The 17,545-nt window shown below is 42.4% G+C and overlaps 1 protein-coding gene across 1 annotated transcript; it reads right to left on the bottom strand.

The window, feature by feature from the left end:
• Nucleotides 1–8,236: 8,236 nt before the first annotated feature.
• On the bottom strand, nucleotides 8,237–9,775 carry LOC117524859 (general transcription factor II-I repeat domain-containing protein 2-like). Its single transcript, XM_034186674.1, has 2 exons — nucleotides 9,717–9,775; nucleotides 8,237–9,017 (listed from the first exon to the last, which is right to left on the bottom strand). The coding sequence occupies exon 2, from the start codon at nucleotides 8,907–8,909 to the stop codon at nucleotides 8,484–8,486; it is 426 nt and encodes a 141-aa protein (XP_034042565.1). The 5' UTR covers nucleotides 8,910–9,017; nucleotides 9,717–9,775; the 3' UTR covers nucleotides 8,237–8,483.
• Nucleotides 9,776–17,545: the final 7,770 nt, after the last annotated feature.

Below are 17,545 nucleotides of genomic sequence, written 5' to 3' on the forward strand. Positions count from 1 at the left end.
GTTTTCCCAAGAAGTCTGCAGAGAGGTGTGGTGTGCAGCTTAACACCTCCAGTGTTGCTCTCAAAATGGCTGCTCTAACAAATTTCCTGCTGCTTACAGGTGGAAACCACTAGATGGCATTACCATAAAACCAAAGAACAAAGGAAATAACAAGAAAGCAAGAAAGAAAAGATTGTCCTTGGCTGGACAAACTAAGAATAACATCAAATTGAGACAACTTGGTTTATAAACTAAAACACATTCACTTCAAGAGATTGAGGGACAGAATACTCCCCGCCTGACGATCTCTTAGATGTCACCCTTAGATTCAACAGCATGCTGTGGAAAACATTACACAAATCACGACGATGCAATAGAAAACATGGTCTAAGTACTATCCTTAGAAACGAGTAACACAACTTCACTAATGGGTCGCAAATAGCATCTGTGCTCACCCTTACGGAAGACCTTAACCTCTACTTTTCTCACATGACCATCTGCACTGGGAAAAGTTTTCGTAATGATTCCAAGTGGCCAGTCGTTCCTATGTTCAAGCGATTCTTTCAGTAGAACAACATCTCCTGTTTGCAAGTTGGATTTAACTGCTTTCCATTTTCGACGATCCTGAAGCCCTGTGATATATTCCTTCTGCCACCGGCTCCAAAAGACGTTGGCCAGGTGCTGTACACGTCTCCACTGTGCCCTAAACAAGTCACAGCTTTCAAACTGACCTGGTGGGACTGGTGGATTGCCCACCTTTTGAGTGAGTAACATGGCAGGAGCAAGAATGGCTGGGTTGTCCGGATCTGTGGAAACCGTAGTTAGCGGACGAGCATTTACTATCGCTGTCACTTCAGCCATAAATGTCACAAGCGTTTCGTGTGTCAGTTTCGTAATCCTTAGTTCAAGAAGCATGGCATTTAGGATTTTGCGTGTGACTCCTATCAACCGTTCCCAGGAGCCTGACATATGAGACGCGTGTGGAGGGTTAAACTGCCACTTACATCCAGAGTCTTGAAGAAAGTCACGAATTTTGTTGTTGTGGCAGTCCTGTTTGTCAATTTGCAGTTCTTTGCAGGCGCTTACAAAATTGGTTCCACAATCTGACCTGAGGAGTTTTGCAGCACCCCTGATAGCAAAGAAACGACGCAATACATTGATAAATGATGATGTGTCCATTGACTCAGTAACTTCAATGTGTATGGCACGAGTACTCATACACGCGAACATAACTGCCCACCTTTTTGCATCTGCTTGACCGCCTCGTGTTTTTCTGACTGAGACGGGCCACGGTCCGAATACATCAAGGCCTACATGTGTAAAAGGTGGGTCGGTGGATAACCTGTCCTCCGGTAGGTCAGCCATGATTTGCTCTTGCTGTTTGCCTCTCAGTCTACGGCACGTAACACATTTGAAGAGTTCACTGCTTATGACCCTTTTGCCTCCCACAATCCAAAAACCTCCTACCCTGACGGCTCCTTCAGTGAAATGTCTGCCTTGGTGACGGACCTTTTCGTGGAAGTGTCTTATTATGAGCTGAGCCAGGTGGTGTTTACCAGGGATGAGGATGGGATTTGTTTCATCTGACGTTAACTGAGACCGTTTAAGCCGCCCACCGACTCTGAGGATACCTTTGGCGTCAATGAAAGGGTTAAGTTTGCTGAGAGGACTTGAATTCTTGATAGGCGCCCCCTGCTTGATTTGCTTGATTTCCTCTGAATAGAGTTCTGTTTGAACTGCGTGAATGACCGTGGTTTTGGCTTGATCAATTTGGTTTTCATTTAAGTGCTCGCAACATTTGTGCCAGCCATAACACGTGTTTTCTGGACTGCTTTTGAATGACTGGGCAGTGTGTCGGAGCCTGGCAATGGCTTTAAGTAACACGCTCCAACTTGAAAACCTTTCAAATCTTGCACTACCTAATTTGCCTCTGAACAGTGTGGCAGCACAAGTAGTAACCTCAGTACACAATTCACTGTCATTCTCTGGGTCTACAAGACCAAATGTCTGAGTCTCTGTCTGACATTGCTCTGCATTACCGAGGAAAGTAGGACCACTGAGCCATGTGGAGTTTGGGAGTTGCTCAGCGGGTAATGATCGTGTGGCGTGGTCAGCTGGATTCAGGTGAGTGGGCACGTAATGCCACTGGTGAGCACATGAGAAACGTCTGATGCGCTCTACTCTGTTATGTACGTACACGTAAAAGCGTCTCTTTGTGTTTGTGATGTATCCAAGCACCACTTTAGAGTCTGTGTAGAAGCTCACCTGACCTACTGTGGTGTCTAGTTCCTCCAAAACTAGCTCAGCGACCTCAACAGCCAGCACCGCCGCACAGAGCTCAAGCCTGGGTATGGTAATATCTGGTTTAGGAGCAAGCCTTGCTTTGCCGAAGAGGAAGCCAACTTCACTGTGTCCATCTGCATTTGTGAGTTTGAGGTAAGCAACAGCACCCACCGCTTTGATGGAGGCATCACAGAAAACTATTATCTCTTTCCTTTGAGCTGCTGACAGAGGGATTGAGGTGTACATTCTGGGGATTACGAGTTGTTCTAAGTGTTTGAGAGAGCTTTTCCATTGCTGCCATTGCACTAATTTTCCTTTAGGCAGTTCAGTGTCCCATTCACTAATGTTAGTGGAAATGTCTCTTAATATGGCTCTGCCTTCTACGATGACTGGGATTGTAAAACCGAGGGGATCCTACACACTATTAATGACTGAGAGTACTCCCCGTTTGGTGAATGGTTTGTCATTCACTGTTACCTGAAACTTGAGCAGGTCCGTGGTGAGATCCCAACCCAATCCCAAGCTGCGCTGCATGGGAGACATTGTCTGTCCGAGATCCAGGCCTTGCATGTCTGTGGCAAGATCTTCACTTGGGAACGCATTTGTGATGACAGGACAGTTAGAGGTGATTTTGTGCAGGCGTATGTTACTCTGTGCCAGCATTTTCTGAGCCCTGCAAAGCACACTGACTGCATCATCTGCAGAAGAGAAAGATTTTAGTCCATCGTCAACATAAAAATGACGGTCAATGAACTCCCTTACATCACCACCAAACTCTGCTTCTCCTTCCATGGCTGTTCTCTTCAGCCCATAGATAGCCACTGATGGAGAAGGGCAGTTACCGAAAACGTGGAATCACATCCTGAATTCCACAATTTCTCCATCCAGATCGTGATTTTTGAACCACAGAAAGCGCAAATAATCACGATGGTCCTCTCTGACTACAAAGTTGTAAAACATTTGTTCTACATCTGCCATGATTGCGTACGGATCTGAGCGGAAACGCAGCAAAACCCCACGAGACTGTTGTTGAGATCTGGCCCTTTAAGTAGCACATCATTGAGAGAGAGATTGTCACATTGCGCGCTTGAATCAAAGACCACCCTAATTTTGCCTAGCTTCTGGGGATGGTAAACACCAAAACTAGGGAGGTACCAACATTCCTGGCCTGGTAAGAGAGGAGGAGCCAGTTCAGCATGGCCCTTACTAAAGATTTTCTCCATAAAGCCCACGTAATGCTCTCTCATTTCAGGTCTCCTTTTGAGTGTTTTGCAGAGTGACCTTAAGCAGGTGAGGGCTTGTTCCCTATTGTTGGACAGGCGTTGTCTAGGGGAGCGAAATGGGAGTGGTGCAACCCAGTTATTCGCCTCATCTTTGGTGACCTCTCTTTGCATAATATCCAAGAACAAAGCGTCTTCTGCAGAAAAAGCCACTTTGTCATCATCCGTTGTTTGTTGGAAAAGGTGTTTGCCCAATTCATACTGAGTGTGACACATTTCTGTGTATTTCTCTTTTACACGTATTGTGCTCTTACATTGAGTGAGAAAGCTGGGCCTACCATTGTTCAGAATGTTTGTCTTAAAAGAGTTCACAATGGGTTTGTGAGCACCTGAAAGGCAGACATCTCCTATGATTACCCACCCCAGGTCGAGACACTGGGCATAAGGGGCATGGTTGGGGCCATTCACCTGACAGCGGACCTTGTGGGCTTGTAAGATGTCTCTCCCCAGGAGGAGAAGAATGTCTGCTGCCGGATCCAGTGGAGGAATCTGTGACGCAATTGACCGCAGGTGGGAATGGGCTGCTGCTTCCTCAGGAGTGGGTATTTCGCTCCTGTTGTCTGGAATGTGATCACATTCAGTCAGTACGGGCAACAACATGGATACTTTCCCATTTACATCCTCAATAACAAAGTCAGTTGCTCTGCGCCCCCCTGCCTCTGCTAAGCCAGCACATGTTCTGATCGTGTATGGGAGAATGTCACTCTTTACATTAAACATGTCGAAAAAGGTGGATCTAGCTAGGGATGAGTTGCTTTGATCATCCATCATCGCGTACATCCGTATTTTCTTTTCTGGGGATGTCCGACGGTACACACTGACAAGGCATATCTTAGAGCACGATTTACCTTGTAGCCCCAGGCCGCATATTTCTGTGCAGCTGGCTGTAGTGACAGTGCTTTTAGGCTCAGGCTCCCCGCCATGACTCTGTGGAGGGGGATCTGAGTCTTTAAGAGTCCACGGTGGTGGACCCGCATGCATGGCAGACACATGAGCATCACTATTGCATTCTGAACACTGAATGATGGCCTTACATTCTTTGGCTCTGTGACTGGTGGACGAGCAGCACTTGTAACAAATGGCGTGCTCCCTGAGTATACTCTTTCTTTCGTCTAATGTTTTCATTCTAAACCCTCTGCATTTATTGAGGGCATGTGGCTTATGGTGAATGGGACATTGCTTATCCGGACTAAGAGCTGCACTTTTATTCGCACCGTTAGCTTGTTCTATTTCGGTTTTACTCACTGACGCAGGAACTCTGTATTTTGTTTGTTTGACTAGAGTTCTGTCAACTTTTGGAGCTACTACATTAGAACCAGGTAACGTGAAGCTAGGATCTGTTTTCATTTCAGCATGATCATTCACAAACTGGACAAAGTATGAGAAGGGAGGATAAAACACATCATTGTCTCTCTTGTATTTTGTCCCTCGTTTTACCCATGACTCTTGCAGGTTGTACGGGAGCTTTTCAACAATCTGATTTATTCCCCTTGGAGTGTCAAGAAAGCTAAGCCCTGGCAGATAACCTTCATTTTGTGCATATTGCAACTCATGCAACAGGTCTTCAAGCTCCTGCAAAAGGTGAGTGTCTCTGTTGGTTATTTTCGGGAAAGAATGCAAACGGTGGAACAGAGATGCTTCTATTACCTCTGGAGAACCATAACTTTTGTCTAGCCGTTGCCAGAGGCGCTGGAGACCAGCCTCTGGATTGTTCACATGGACTGCCCTGATCCTCAGAGCGTGCTGAAGTGACTCCCCGCCGAGCCACTTGGTGAGAAGGTCGAGCTCCTCGCTGGCTTTGAGGTGAAGCCCTTCTGTAGCACTGAAGAACATGGACTTCCAGGATAGATAGGACTCTGGTTTGTTGTCGAAAACCTTGAACCCAGCTGTCAGCAGATCACGTCGTGCCAGATAGGCTGCTAGGTCTGCCAGCTCTGTTTGTGGGGCTGGAGAAGATCTACGCTGAATAGAAGTAGCTGGTCTGGCGTGCTCAGGTGGAGATTTGGGGTTGAATGGTTGCTCCTTGTCCAAAGTGCCCATGTTACACTCACGTGGTGGAGATGCAGCAACTGGTGTTGGGCTGTGGTCCCATTTGTGAGCGTTGTCTTGTCCGTTGTCAAAGTGAGTGTTAACAAACTCTTGTGCACGTCTTATAGACGGAGGGGTCTTTACCAAAACACCAGCATTTGCCAGGTTACCTGCGTTGCGGAGTGATTCTTCAGCTGCGGCCTCCAAGACTTGAGCTGCTGCGAGTGCTGCTTCAGCCTCACCCTCGTGCTTCAGAGCGTTTAGCGTTGCTTCAATACGTGCCTTCTCGACCTCCATGTCTATTTGGCGCTTGGCGTACTGGGCTCTGGTGCGGGCGGCCTCTGCATCTACTCTTGCCTTTGCTGCGGCCTGGCTGCTGGATGACCGGTGTGAGCTGCATGAAGTGCGGGACTGGCACACCGACCGGACCTCGAACTGGGAGAGAGGTAGCGACTCCCGTGTTTTCGACATCTTGGGCTGACGTGTAGATAATCGTTTTACTCTTCTGTCCTCAGTTACATGTCTCTAATCTAACTTAGACAGCGAGCTAAACATCTTTCAATGGCTCCAAAAAATGATGAGAAGTGTGTCGTGTTTGAAGACCATTTACTTTCAACTTCTTTCAGTTTCTTTTCTGTAAAACTGTAACACAAATACAAAACATATATGTAAAATTACAAATCAACCTACATTCACAACATAAAATAAAGTAAGCACACATACAGTACTAACCGATAATGATTTGTCACCGGTTTTCCCAAGAAGTCTGCAGAGAGGTGTGGTGTGCAGCTTAACACCTCCAGTGTTGTTCTCAAAATGGCTGCTCTAACAAATTTCCTGCTGCTTACAGGTGGAAACCACTAGATGGCATTACCATAAAACCAAAGAACAAAGGAAATAACAAGAAAGCAAGAAAGAAAAGATTGCCCTTGGCTGGACAAACTAAGAATAACATCAAATTGAGACAACTTGGTTTACAAACTAAAACACATTCACTTCAAGAGATTGAGGGACAGAATAATGTTTGTTTTCCAGACTTTTATTTGTCTGGACAAACACTAAGAGTCTGTGGTGACACAAAATACTTGGATCACTTTATAACAGACAAGCTTTGTGATGAGGATGGTATCAATCGCCAGCGCCGAACACTTTATGCCCAAGCCAATATTTTGGTGAGAAAATTTCACATGTGCACAGAAAATGTAAAAATCCAGCTGTTCAGGACCTATTGCTCACCACTCTACATAGCACCATTGTGGTGCAAATATAGGAAGACGACATTACAAAACTTAAAGTTGCCTATAATGATGCTTTTCACATTTTATTGAAAAAGCCCAGGTTCAGCAGTGCCAGCCTGCTGTTCTGTCAGGCACGTGTCAACTCATTTGATGCGCTGATGAGAAATTTAATGTACAGATTTGATACACAGATTTGTGTGCCGGCTAAATGATTGTAAGAACTCCCCTATGTCAGTTCTGTGCGTTACCAGTCAGCTTTGTGGAAGCACTGGTACAACAAGCTTTTATAAACTGCATGTTTTGTGTGTTATTGTCTGCATTGTTTTATATATATATATATATATATATATATATATATATATATATATATATATATATATATATATATATATATGTATATATATGTATATATAATTGTATTTTATTTATTTATTTATTTATTTATTTTTTATGGACTTCGAGTTTGAAATAAAGTATACTACTACTACTACTACTACTACTACTACTACTACGCAGTAGTAGTAGTAGTAGTAGTAGTAGTAGTAGTAGTAATAGTAGTAGTAGTAATGTAGTAGTAGTACATTACTACTGTAATGTAGTAGTAGTAGTAGTAATGTAGTAGTAATAGTAGTACTATTACTACTACAGTGACCTCATGCTGCACTTACAACACGAACGTGCTGCCCCCAAAATCCAATCTGAAATTTTGTAAGTGGGCAAAAAACACATATACAGTTATATTATAACTCTATGTTTAAAGATTAGTAAAATGTCTGGTTTCACAACTTAACATAAAATCCCCTACATACTCCGACAAGTCCAGATTGACCCCAGGACTTTTCATAAAATATATGCACATGTATGGACACACCTTCTTTCCTGTTCAGGTTCAAAAGATATTATCATTCCTGCACTGTTATTTACTAAAGGCATGTAGAGATATTTACAAAAGGGCCATCTTTCCTACTAAATTATTTCCATATAATATTTCCAAAAGATGTACAGTGGGGTCAAAAAGTATTTAGTCAGCCCCTGAAATAATTGTCTGCACACATTTATTCAAAACACACAATAAACTATAATAAACAACTGTTTTGACACTTTATAAAGGTAATTTGGGCTGTTGTGTGAAAGACTGTACAACAGGGGTCTCAAACTCAAATTACCAGAGGGCCGCTGAGCATCCAATGTTGTTACAAGAGGGCCGCTTCGAACAACTGTCCTTCGCAACATGAACTATTTTACATTCATATTTTGCTTTTTTTTGTCTAATGCTTGCTCCCAGACACATAAGAATGCTTTTTCTCAGACAATCAATCAATCAATCAATCAATTTTTTTATATAGCGCCAAATCACAACAAACAGTTGCCCCAAGGTGCTTAACCCCAAGACAGTTTAACCCCATTTTCTCTGAGGGAGGTGGCAGTTGAAACCCTCAGTATGGCTTTAAGATGGTCATCGCTGAGTCTGGATCTATACTTTGATTTATTAAAGTTCATGGTGGAGAATAGTTTTTCACAGAGATATGTGCTTCCAAAAAGACACATGGTCCTCTTGAATATCCTGGAAAGCTCTGGGAAAGATGGGGGTATTTCTCTGAGAAATTTTCCAAGCATTTCTGCTTTTCCATTGGTCTCTCTGAACTTGGCTTTGAGTTGAGAATTGCACTGCATGTCAGTGAGCTCCATTTGTAAGCACACTAGGAGCATTCTGCACATCAAAGGAGAAGGGGTCAGCAAACATTTGGAATGTGGCACTGTGTGTCTTGAAGTCTGCAAACCGCTGGTCAAATTCCTGCTGTAACGTCTCAATGGCAGCAACATATTTTTCACCACTGAATGCTTTGCCCTCCTCCACAAGAGAGCTGCATGCTGGGAAGTGGAAGAGTTTTTTCTCAGAGATCTGAGCTTTCCATAACATCAGTTTTGTCATGAAAGCTCTGACATTTTCAAAAGCTGCAGTGACAAGCTGGCCTGGGCCCTGCAACTTCAGGTTGAGTGTGTTCAGTTCCTCTGTGATGTCAACTAGGAAAGCCAGGTCCATCAGCCACTTGGGATCATCAAGCTCAGGAAGGTCCAGCCTGCCCTCCTCCATGAACATCTTCACTTCTGTTCTCAGCTCAAAAAAACCTCTTCAGGACATTTCCCCTGCTGAGCCACCGTACCTCTGTGAAGTACAGCACATCTCCATATGATGCATCAATTTCCTCTAAAAAGGCACAGAACTGGTGGTGCTGTAAGGATCTGGATCTGATGAAATTGATGCATTTCATGACAACAGACATCACATTGTTAAACTTTAAGCACCTGCTGCACAGTGCCCGCTGGTGGATAATGCAGTGCAGAGCAATTGCAGAATCTGCACTTTCCTCCATTTTTTTTTTGAACAAGCACTACGAGTCCGTTTTTCCTCCCCAACACTGAAGGTGCACCGTCTGTCATTATTCCTACCAGAGACTTCCAGGAGAGGCCAGCCTGCTCAGTTGTGTCACACAGCAGCTGAAATACATCCTTAGCTGTGGTAAAATTTTTCATCGGGTTCACACTGAGCAGCTCTTCTGTTAGTTTGAACTGGGCGTTAATACCGCAGACATAGCGAGCTGAGCTGTGTCATTGTCTGTGCTCTCATCCAGAGCCACAGAGTACGTGCTGAAACGTTTGCCTCTGTCACGTAACTGTTCATAAATGTCATTTGAGAGCTCAGTGATCCGCTCTGCCACTGTGTTGGCTGACAAACTGATGTTGCTGAATTGGCTCTTTTTTTCTGGACAGACAATATCTGCAACTTTCAGAATGCAGTCTTTCACAAACTGACCTTCAGTGAACGGCTTTCCCGCTTTGGCGATCACTCACGACGTAACTTGTTTCAAGTGCTGCATCGGCCTCCTTTTTCGCTCTCTGGAATAACTTTTGTTGAGATGACAGCTCTTTCTTTAACTGTGCAGCTCGCTGTGTCCGCTCTTCTCCCTCGACCTTTGCATACTGCGCCACATGTTTAGTTAGAAAATGCCGTTTGAGATTATATTCCTTCAGAACGGCAACTTTGTGCCCCGCTGTTAGGTTAGTTTGATTTTCGATATTCAGACATTCGGCGAGGATACAGTTAAATAAATCGTCATTCACGCAGTCAGTGAAACCCAAACACTTCGTACATGACATGCAATAAGTAAACTTAAATTTCACAGCTCTTACTTTAGATAGTTTCGATGTTGTTTCGAAGTGCACATGGAAAAATGATCGGGAGACGCACAGAAAACACCAACAAATGCGAACACAAGCGGTCGCTGATTTAGCGACCATCGAACAATTACGTGTCAACTAAAAAAACGTGGAATCTTGACAACGTCTCATCTCTTGCATTAACTTAACTAAACTTAATGTCATTCACTTACCTAGAAAAGAGCACTTGTACAACTAAAAACAAAAAATGCTCTTTGCAATGCTTGACAAAATATATTTTCTTGATATTGATAATATATTTCCATATGTTTCCAAATGAGAAATGTATTCCCATGTATATTCAAATTAAATGTGACTTGAAAGTGACTTCTTAAGTGTCTCTGATCTTATATGTCACGCTTGCTTAATTTACGTCAGATACGAGGGCTGTCAATAAAGTTACGGTCCTTTTTATTTTTTTCAAAAACTATATGGATTTCATTCATATGTTTTTACGTCAGACATGCTTGAACCCTCGTGCGCATGCGTGAGTTTTTCCACGCCTGTCGGTGACGTCATTCGCCTGTGAGCACTCCTTGTGGGAGGAGTCGTCCAGCCCCTCGTCGGAATTCCTTTGTCTGAGAAGTTGCTGAGAGACTGGCGCGTTGTTTGATCAAAATTTTTTCTAAACCTGTGAGACATATCGAAGTGGACACGGTTCGAAAAATTAAGCTGGTTTTCAGTGAAAATTTTAACGGCTGATGAGAGATTTTGAGGTGATTCTGTCGCTTTAAGGACTTTTCACGGTGCGAGACGTCGCACTGCGCTCTCAGGCGGCGTCGTCAGCCTGTTCAAGCTGAAAACCTCCACATTTCAGGCTCTATTGATCCAGGACGTCGTGAGAGAACAGAGAAGTTTCAGAAGAAGTCGATTTCAGCATTTTATCCGGATATTCCACTGTTAAAGGAGATTTTTTTAATGAAAGACGTGCGGACGGGTCCGCGCGTCGGGACGCAGCTGCCGCGACGCTCCGCCACAGGAAAAACACCTCTGTTGAAAGCCTTAAGGACAAGTTGGAACATGTCCTGCCTGTTAAACAATTTCTCATATACTCACTCCACTGAAAGCCATCAAAAGCCGCCTGGATTTTACAAATGGTTATCAACACGGAGGTGTTTTTCCTGTGCCGCCGCACCGCGTCGGCTGCGTCCCGACGCGCGGACCCGTCCGCACATCTTTCATTAAAAAAATCTCCTTTAACAGTGGAATATCTGGATAAAATGCTGAAACCGACTTCTTCTGAAACTTCTCTGTTCTCTCACGACGTCCTGGATCAATAGAGCCTAAAATGTGGAGGTTTTCAGCTTGAACAGGCTGATGACGCCGCCTGAGAGCGCTGCACGACGTCTCACACCGTGAAAAGTCCTTAAAGCGACAGAATCACCTCAAAATCTCTCATCAGCTGTTAAAATTTTCACTGAAAACCAGCTTAATTTTTCGAACCGTGTCCACTTCGATGTGTCTCACAGGTTTAGAAAAAATTCTGATCAAACAACGCGCCAGTCTCTCAGCAACTTCTCAGACAAAGGAATTCCGACGAGGGGCTGGACGACTCCTCCCACAAGGAGTGCTCACAGGCGAATGACGTCACCGACAGGCGTGGAAAAACTCACGCATGCGCACGAGGGTTCAAGCATGTCTGACGTAAAAACATATGAATGAAATCCATATAGTTTTTGAAAAAAATAAAAAGGACCGTAACTTTATTGACAGCCCTCGTATCTCTATGATAAAATTTTGAAATTCTATTCATGTCATAAAATGGGCATATGTATGTATGTATGTATGATTATTATTATTATCATTATTTTTTTAGTCATCCAGGACCTTTCCCAACATCAGGGTTAAATAAGGTGCCAGAGGCCAAAATTTAATGTATTGCCTCAATAGGTTTTTCAAATATCATCCTTTTTCTGGGGAAATTGCTTCATTCTAATCTTGGGCCATATTCTCACCTTGCACAAGATTTATTTTTGGGGAAAAATCCCAACATCAGGGTTAAATAAGGCACCAGAGGCCCAAATTTCATGTTTTTCCTCAATAGCTTTTTCAAATGTCAACCTATTTCAGGGGAAATTGCTTCATTCTAATCTTGGGCCATATTCTCACCTTGCACGAGATTTATTTTTGGGGAAAAATCCCAACATCAAGGTTAAATAAGGCGCCAGAGGCCCAAATTTCATGTTGTTCCTCAATAGCTTTTTCAAATGTCAACCTATTTCAGGGGAAATTGCTTTAATTCAATATGGGGCCATATCCTCACCTTGCATGAGGTTTCTTTTTGGGGAAAAATCCCAACATCAGGATTAAATAAGGAGCCAGAGGCCCAAATTTCATGTTTTTCCTCAATAGCTTTTTCAAATGTCAACGTGTTTCTGGGGAAATTGCTTCATTCTAATCTTGGGCCATATTCTCACCAGATTAATATAAAGCAATTTCTCCAGAAATAGGTTGACATTTGGAAAAGCTATTGAAGAAAAACATGAAATTTGGGCCTCTGGTGCCTTATTTAACCCTGATGTTGGGATTTTTCCCCAAAAACAAAGTTGTGCAAGTTGAGGATAAGGCCCCAGATTAAATTACAGCAATTTCCCTTGAAATAGGTTGACATTTGAAAAATCTATTGAAGAAAAACCTGAAATTTGGGCCTCTGGCACCTTATTTAACCCTGATGTTGGGATTTTTCCCCAAAAAGAAAGCTCGTGCAAGGTGAGGATATGGCCCCAGATTAAATTACAGCAATTTCCCCTGAAATAGGTTGACATTTGAAAAAGCTATTGAAGAAAAACCTGAAATTTGGGCCTCTGGCGTCTTATTTAACCCTGATGTTGGGATTTTTCCCCAAAAAGAAAGCTTGTGCAAGGTGAGGATATGGCCCCAGATTAAAATGAATCAATTTCCCCAGAAATAGGTTGACATTTGAAAAAGCTATTGAAGAAAAACCTGAAATTTGGGCCTCTTGACAAAAGAAAAGCTATTGAGGAAAAACATGAAATTATGGCCACAGCCTGCTAATTTCACCACAATAGGCTTGTTCCCTGGCTCTATTTTGATGGTGAAATATAAGCATATTGCCACCGATAATGAAGATATTGCATGGGCGTTCTGATGAAAACTGGAAAACCTATTGAAAAAAAAAATAAGACAATCAGGGTTAAATAAGGCGCCAGAGGCCCAGATTTCATGTTTTTCCCCAAATGTCAACCTATTTCAGGGGAAATTGCTTTAATTCAATATGGGGCCATATCCTCACCTTGCATGAGGTTTCTTTTTGGGGAAAAATCCCAACATCAGGGTTAAATAAGGAGCCAGAGGCCCAAATTTCATGTTTTTCCTCAATAGCTTTTTCAAATGTCAACCTGTTTCTGGGGAAATTGCTTCATTCTAATCTTGGGCCATATTCTCACCAGGCCCTAGATTAATATAAAGCAATTTCCCCAGAAACAGGTTGACATTTGGAAAAGCTACTGAAGAAAAACATGAAATTTGGGCCTCTGGTGCCTTATTTAACCCTGATGTTGGGATTTTTCCCCAAAAAGAAAGTTGTGCAAGTTGAGGATAAGGCCCCAGATTAAATTACAGCAATTTCCCTTGAAATAGGTTGACATTTGAAAAATCTATTGAAGAAAAACCTGAAATTTGGGCCTCTGGCACCTTATTTAACCCTGATGTTGGGATTTTTCCCCAAAAAGAAAGCTCGTGCAAGGCGAGGATATGGCCCCAGATTAAATTACAGCAATTTCCCCTGAAATAGGTTGACATTTGAAAAAGCTATTGAGGAAAAACCTGAAATTTGGGCCTCTGGCTCCTTATTTAACCCTAATGTTGGGATTTTTTTCCCCAAAAAGAAAGCTCATGCAAGGTGAGGATATTGCCCCAGATTGAATTAAAGCAATTTCCCCAGAAATAGATTGACATTTGAAAAAGCTGAAATTTGGGCCTCTGGCGCCTTATTTAATCCTGATGTTGGGATTTTTCCCCAAAAAGAAAGCTTGTGCAAGGTGAGGATATGGCCCCAGATTAAAATGAATCAATTTCCCCAGAAATAGGTTGACATTTGAAAAAGCTATTGAAGAAAAACATGAAATTTGGGCCTCTGGCGCCTTATTTAACCCTGATGTTGGGATTTTTCCCCAAAAAGAAAGCTCGTGCAAGGTGAGGATATGGCCCCAGATTAAATTAAAGCAATTTCCCCAAAAATAGGTTGACATTTGAAAAAGCTATTGAGAAAAAACCTGAAATGTGGGCCTCTGGCTCCTTATTTATCCATAAAGTCGGGATTTTTCCCCAAAAAGAAAGCTTGTGCAAGGTGAGGATATGGCCCCAGATTAAATTACAGCAATTTCCCCTGAAATAGGTTGACATTTGAAAAAGCTATTGAGGAAAAACCTGAAATTTGGGCCTCTGCCGTCTTATTTAACCCTGATGTTGGGATTTTTCCCAAAAAGAAAGCTCGTGCAAGGTGAGAATATGGCCCAAGATTAGAATGAAGCAATTTCCCCTGAAATAGGTTGACATTTGAAAAAGCTATTGAGGAAAAACATGAAATTTGGGCCTCTGGTGCCATATTTAACCCTGATGTTGGGATTTTTCCCCAAAAAGAAAGCTTGTGCAAGGTGAGGATAAGGCCCCAGATTAAATTACAGCAATTTCCCCTGAAATAGGTTGACATTTGAAAAAGCTTTTGAAGAAAAACCTGAAATTTGGGCCTCTGGCGCCTTATTTAACCCTGATGTTGGGATTTTTCCCCAAAAAGAAAGCTCGTGCAAGGTGAGGATATGGCCCCAGATTAAATTAAAGCAATTTCCCCAAAAATAGGTTGACATTTGAAAAAGCTATTGAGAAAAAACCTGAAATGTGGGCCTCTGGCTCCTTATTTATCCATAAAGTCGGGATTTTTCCCCAAAAAGAAATCTTGTGCAAGGTGAGGATATGGCCCCAGATTAAATTACAGCAATTTCCCCTGAAATAGGTTGACATTTGAAAAAGCTATTGAGGAAAAACCTGAAATTTGGGCCTCTGCCGCCTTATTTAACCCTGATGTTGGGATTTTTCCCAAAAAGAAAGCTCGTGCAAGGTGAGAATATGGCCCAAGATTAGAATGAAGCAATTTCCCCTGAAATAGGTTGACATTTGAAAAAGCTATTGAGGAAAAACATGAAATTTGGGCCTCTGGTGCCATATTTAACCCTGATGTTGGGATTTTTCCCCAAAAAGAAAGCTTGTGCAAGGTGAGGATAAGGCCCCAGATTAAATTACAGCAATTTCCCCTGAAATAGGTTGACATTTGAAAAAGCTATTGAGGAAAAACATGAAATTTGGGCCTCTGGTGCCATATTTAACCCTGATGTTGGGATTTTTCCCCAAAAAGAAAGCTTGTGCAAGGTGAGGATAAGGCCCCAGATTAAATTACAGCAATTTCCCCTGAAATAGGTTGACATTTGAAAAAGCTTTTGAAGAAAAACCTGAAATTTGGGCCTCTGACACCTTATTTAAGCCTGATGTTGGGATTTTTCCCCAAAAAGAAAGCTCGTGCAAGGTGAGGATATGGCCCCAGATTAAATTACAGCAATTTCCCCTGAAATAGGTTGACATTTGAAAAAGCTATTGAAGAAAAACCCGAAATTTGGGCCTCTTGACAAAAGAAAAGCTATTGAGGAAAAACATGAAATTATGGCCACAGCCTGCTAATTTCACCACAATAGGCTTGTTCCCTGGCTCTATTTTGATGGTGAAATATAAGCATATTGCCACCGATAATGAAGATATTGCATGGGCGTTCTGATGAAAACTGGAAAACCTATTGAAAAAAAAAATAAGACAATAAAAGTTAGGCCCAGGTTGCACATTTCTCTGCTTTGCAAAGGGTCTGAAATATGTACAGAACCTCAACTTTACCTGCCAGACCTCTCTCATGAAAACTGGAAAAGCTTTTGTAAAATTAAGATTAAAATTATCTCCAAAACATTTTCTGTGCCAAGCTTAATATTTCTACATTCCAATAAGAATTTGTTTTTATCAAATGGTGGGGGTTTTCAACTTTGTTTTTACATTTTATACACAGCACATGCTTATTTATTGGGCAGTGAATAAAATACAGTTACCAAAACACATTAAAGAAAAATACTTGCTGATTGTTAGATTTACACTTTTTTGTAGTCACGTACTTTTTCGATGGTCCCTAAATTTGCCATTGGCTGAATGTCTGAATATCGAATTTCAATCTAACTTCACCGCGGTACTTTCTGCTTGCAGATAAGGCAGGTGGCGTTCCCCTTAAACTCCACAAAGAAATAATCATTTTCCCACCTCTCCTGAAACACTTTGTGCTTGACATCAGCTTTTCTTTTAGCCTTTGAAAGAGACATTTTTATTTACGTTGTGAGGGCGCTGCCAGTGTGCCGAATGTTTTTTTTTTTTTTTTTTAGCTTATGGTAAATATGGTGCATTCAGGGTCACCTCGGAAATCGGAAATTTCTTTTTCAGTCCCGACAGCGGGCCGGATTTCACTATAAATTGATATCAAGTGGTGGGCCAGATGAAATGATCTTGCGGCCGGATTTGGCCCGCGGGCCATGAGTTTGCGACCCTGGCTGTACAACAAAAAGGTTCAAACAATAAACATAAATGCACATGAACAATATATACAAAATGGTCAGTGTTTTTGTTTGTCTTCATCTCAAAGCAATTTCTGTCTGCTATTACACAAAGGTCACATCACAAACTTCTACTTCTACTGTTTTTTGGAGTGTTCTGTCCTGCTCTGAAAGCAGCTTTGACATTTTGGCTCATTTAAGCCCCTTTCACATTGGCATATTTGTAGAGCTGCGTATTGCAGCGTTGTGTTTCATTTAAAATGCGCGTGTACTCAGCCTTTTTCCGTGTTCGTTTCATACTTGCAGCTGCGTGTTTTCGCTTTATAATGTGTGCACACAGTTGTGTGTACCATGCCGCTATTAAACCAGTTCAGTGCTATTTTCTGCATCTGTGGAAGTGCGCTCTGTTCTCTACTGCAGGTGTGGTGTGGCTCAAAAACAGAGTCATTTAACATTATTATTATTATTATTATTATTATTATTATTATTATTTTGTCTTGGTGGATCATTTCCATGGTGTCTAGTTGCTGCTGAGTCTGGCAGTGGTAAAGGCTGTCGTGAATGAAACGCTGTGACTCGTTAAACTTTTAAACTTCCGGTTACTCCGATCAGGTCCGCTGATTTGATCAGACCTGATCGATCAGGGCGTTTGATGAGTGCACCGACATGCAGCGAGTGCACTTTTATTTTAAAGAGTCGCCGCTCTTTTCAGGCTTGATCAGACCTGATCAATCAAGATGTTTGATGAGCTCACCGACATGCAGCGAGTGTTCGTTTATTTTAAAGTCACAGGTTTGATCAGACCTGATCGATCAGGGCGTTTGATGAGCACACTGGCATGCAGCGAGTGCACTTTTATTTTAAAGTCACACATTTGATCAGAGACAGAGAGAGCGAGAGCGCGTGACCGAGGGAGAGAGAG

Source organism: Thalassophryne amazonica, chromosome 14 (assembly GCF_902500255.1).
Source record: "Thalassophryne amazonica chromosome 14, fThaAma1.1, whole genome shotgun sequence".
Classification (NCBI taxonomy): Eukaryota; Metazoa; Chordata; class Actinopteri; order Batrachoidiformes; family Batrachoididae; genus Thalassophryne; species Thalassophryne amazonica.

What these genes read in the sequence shown, in the direction of transcription:
- LOC117524859 (XM_034186674.1), bottom strand. Translation starts at nt 8,909, where the DNA reads ATGTTCATGGAGGAGGGCAGGCTGGACCTTCCTGAGCTTGATGATCCC.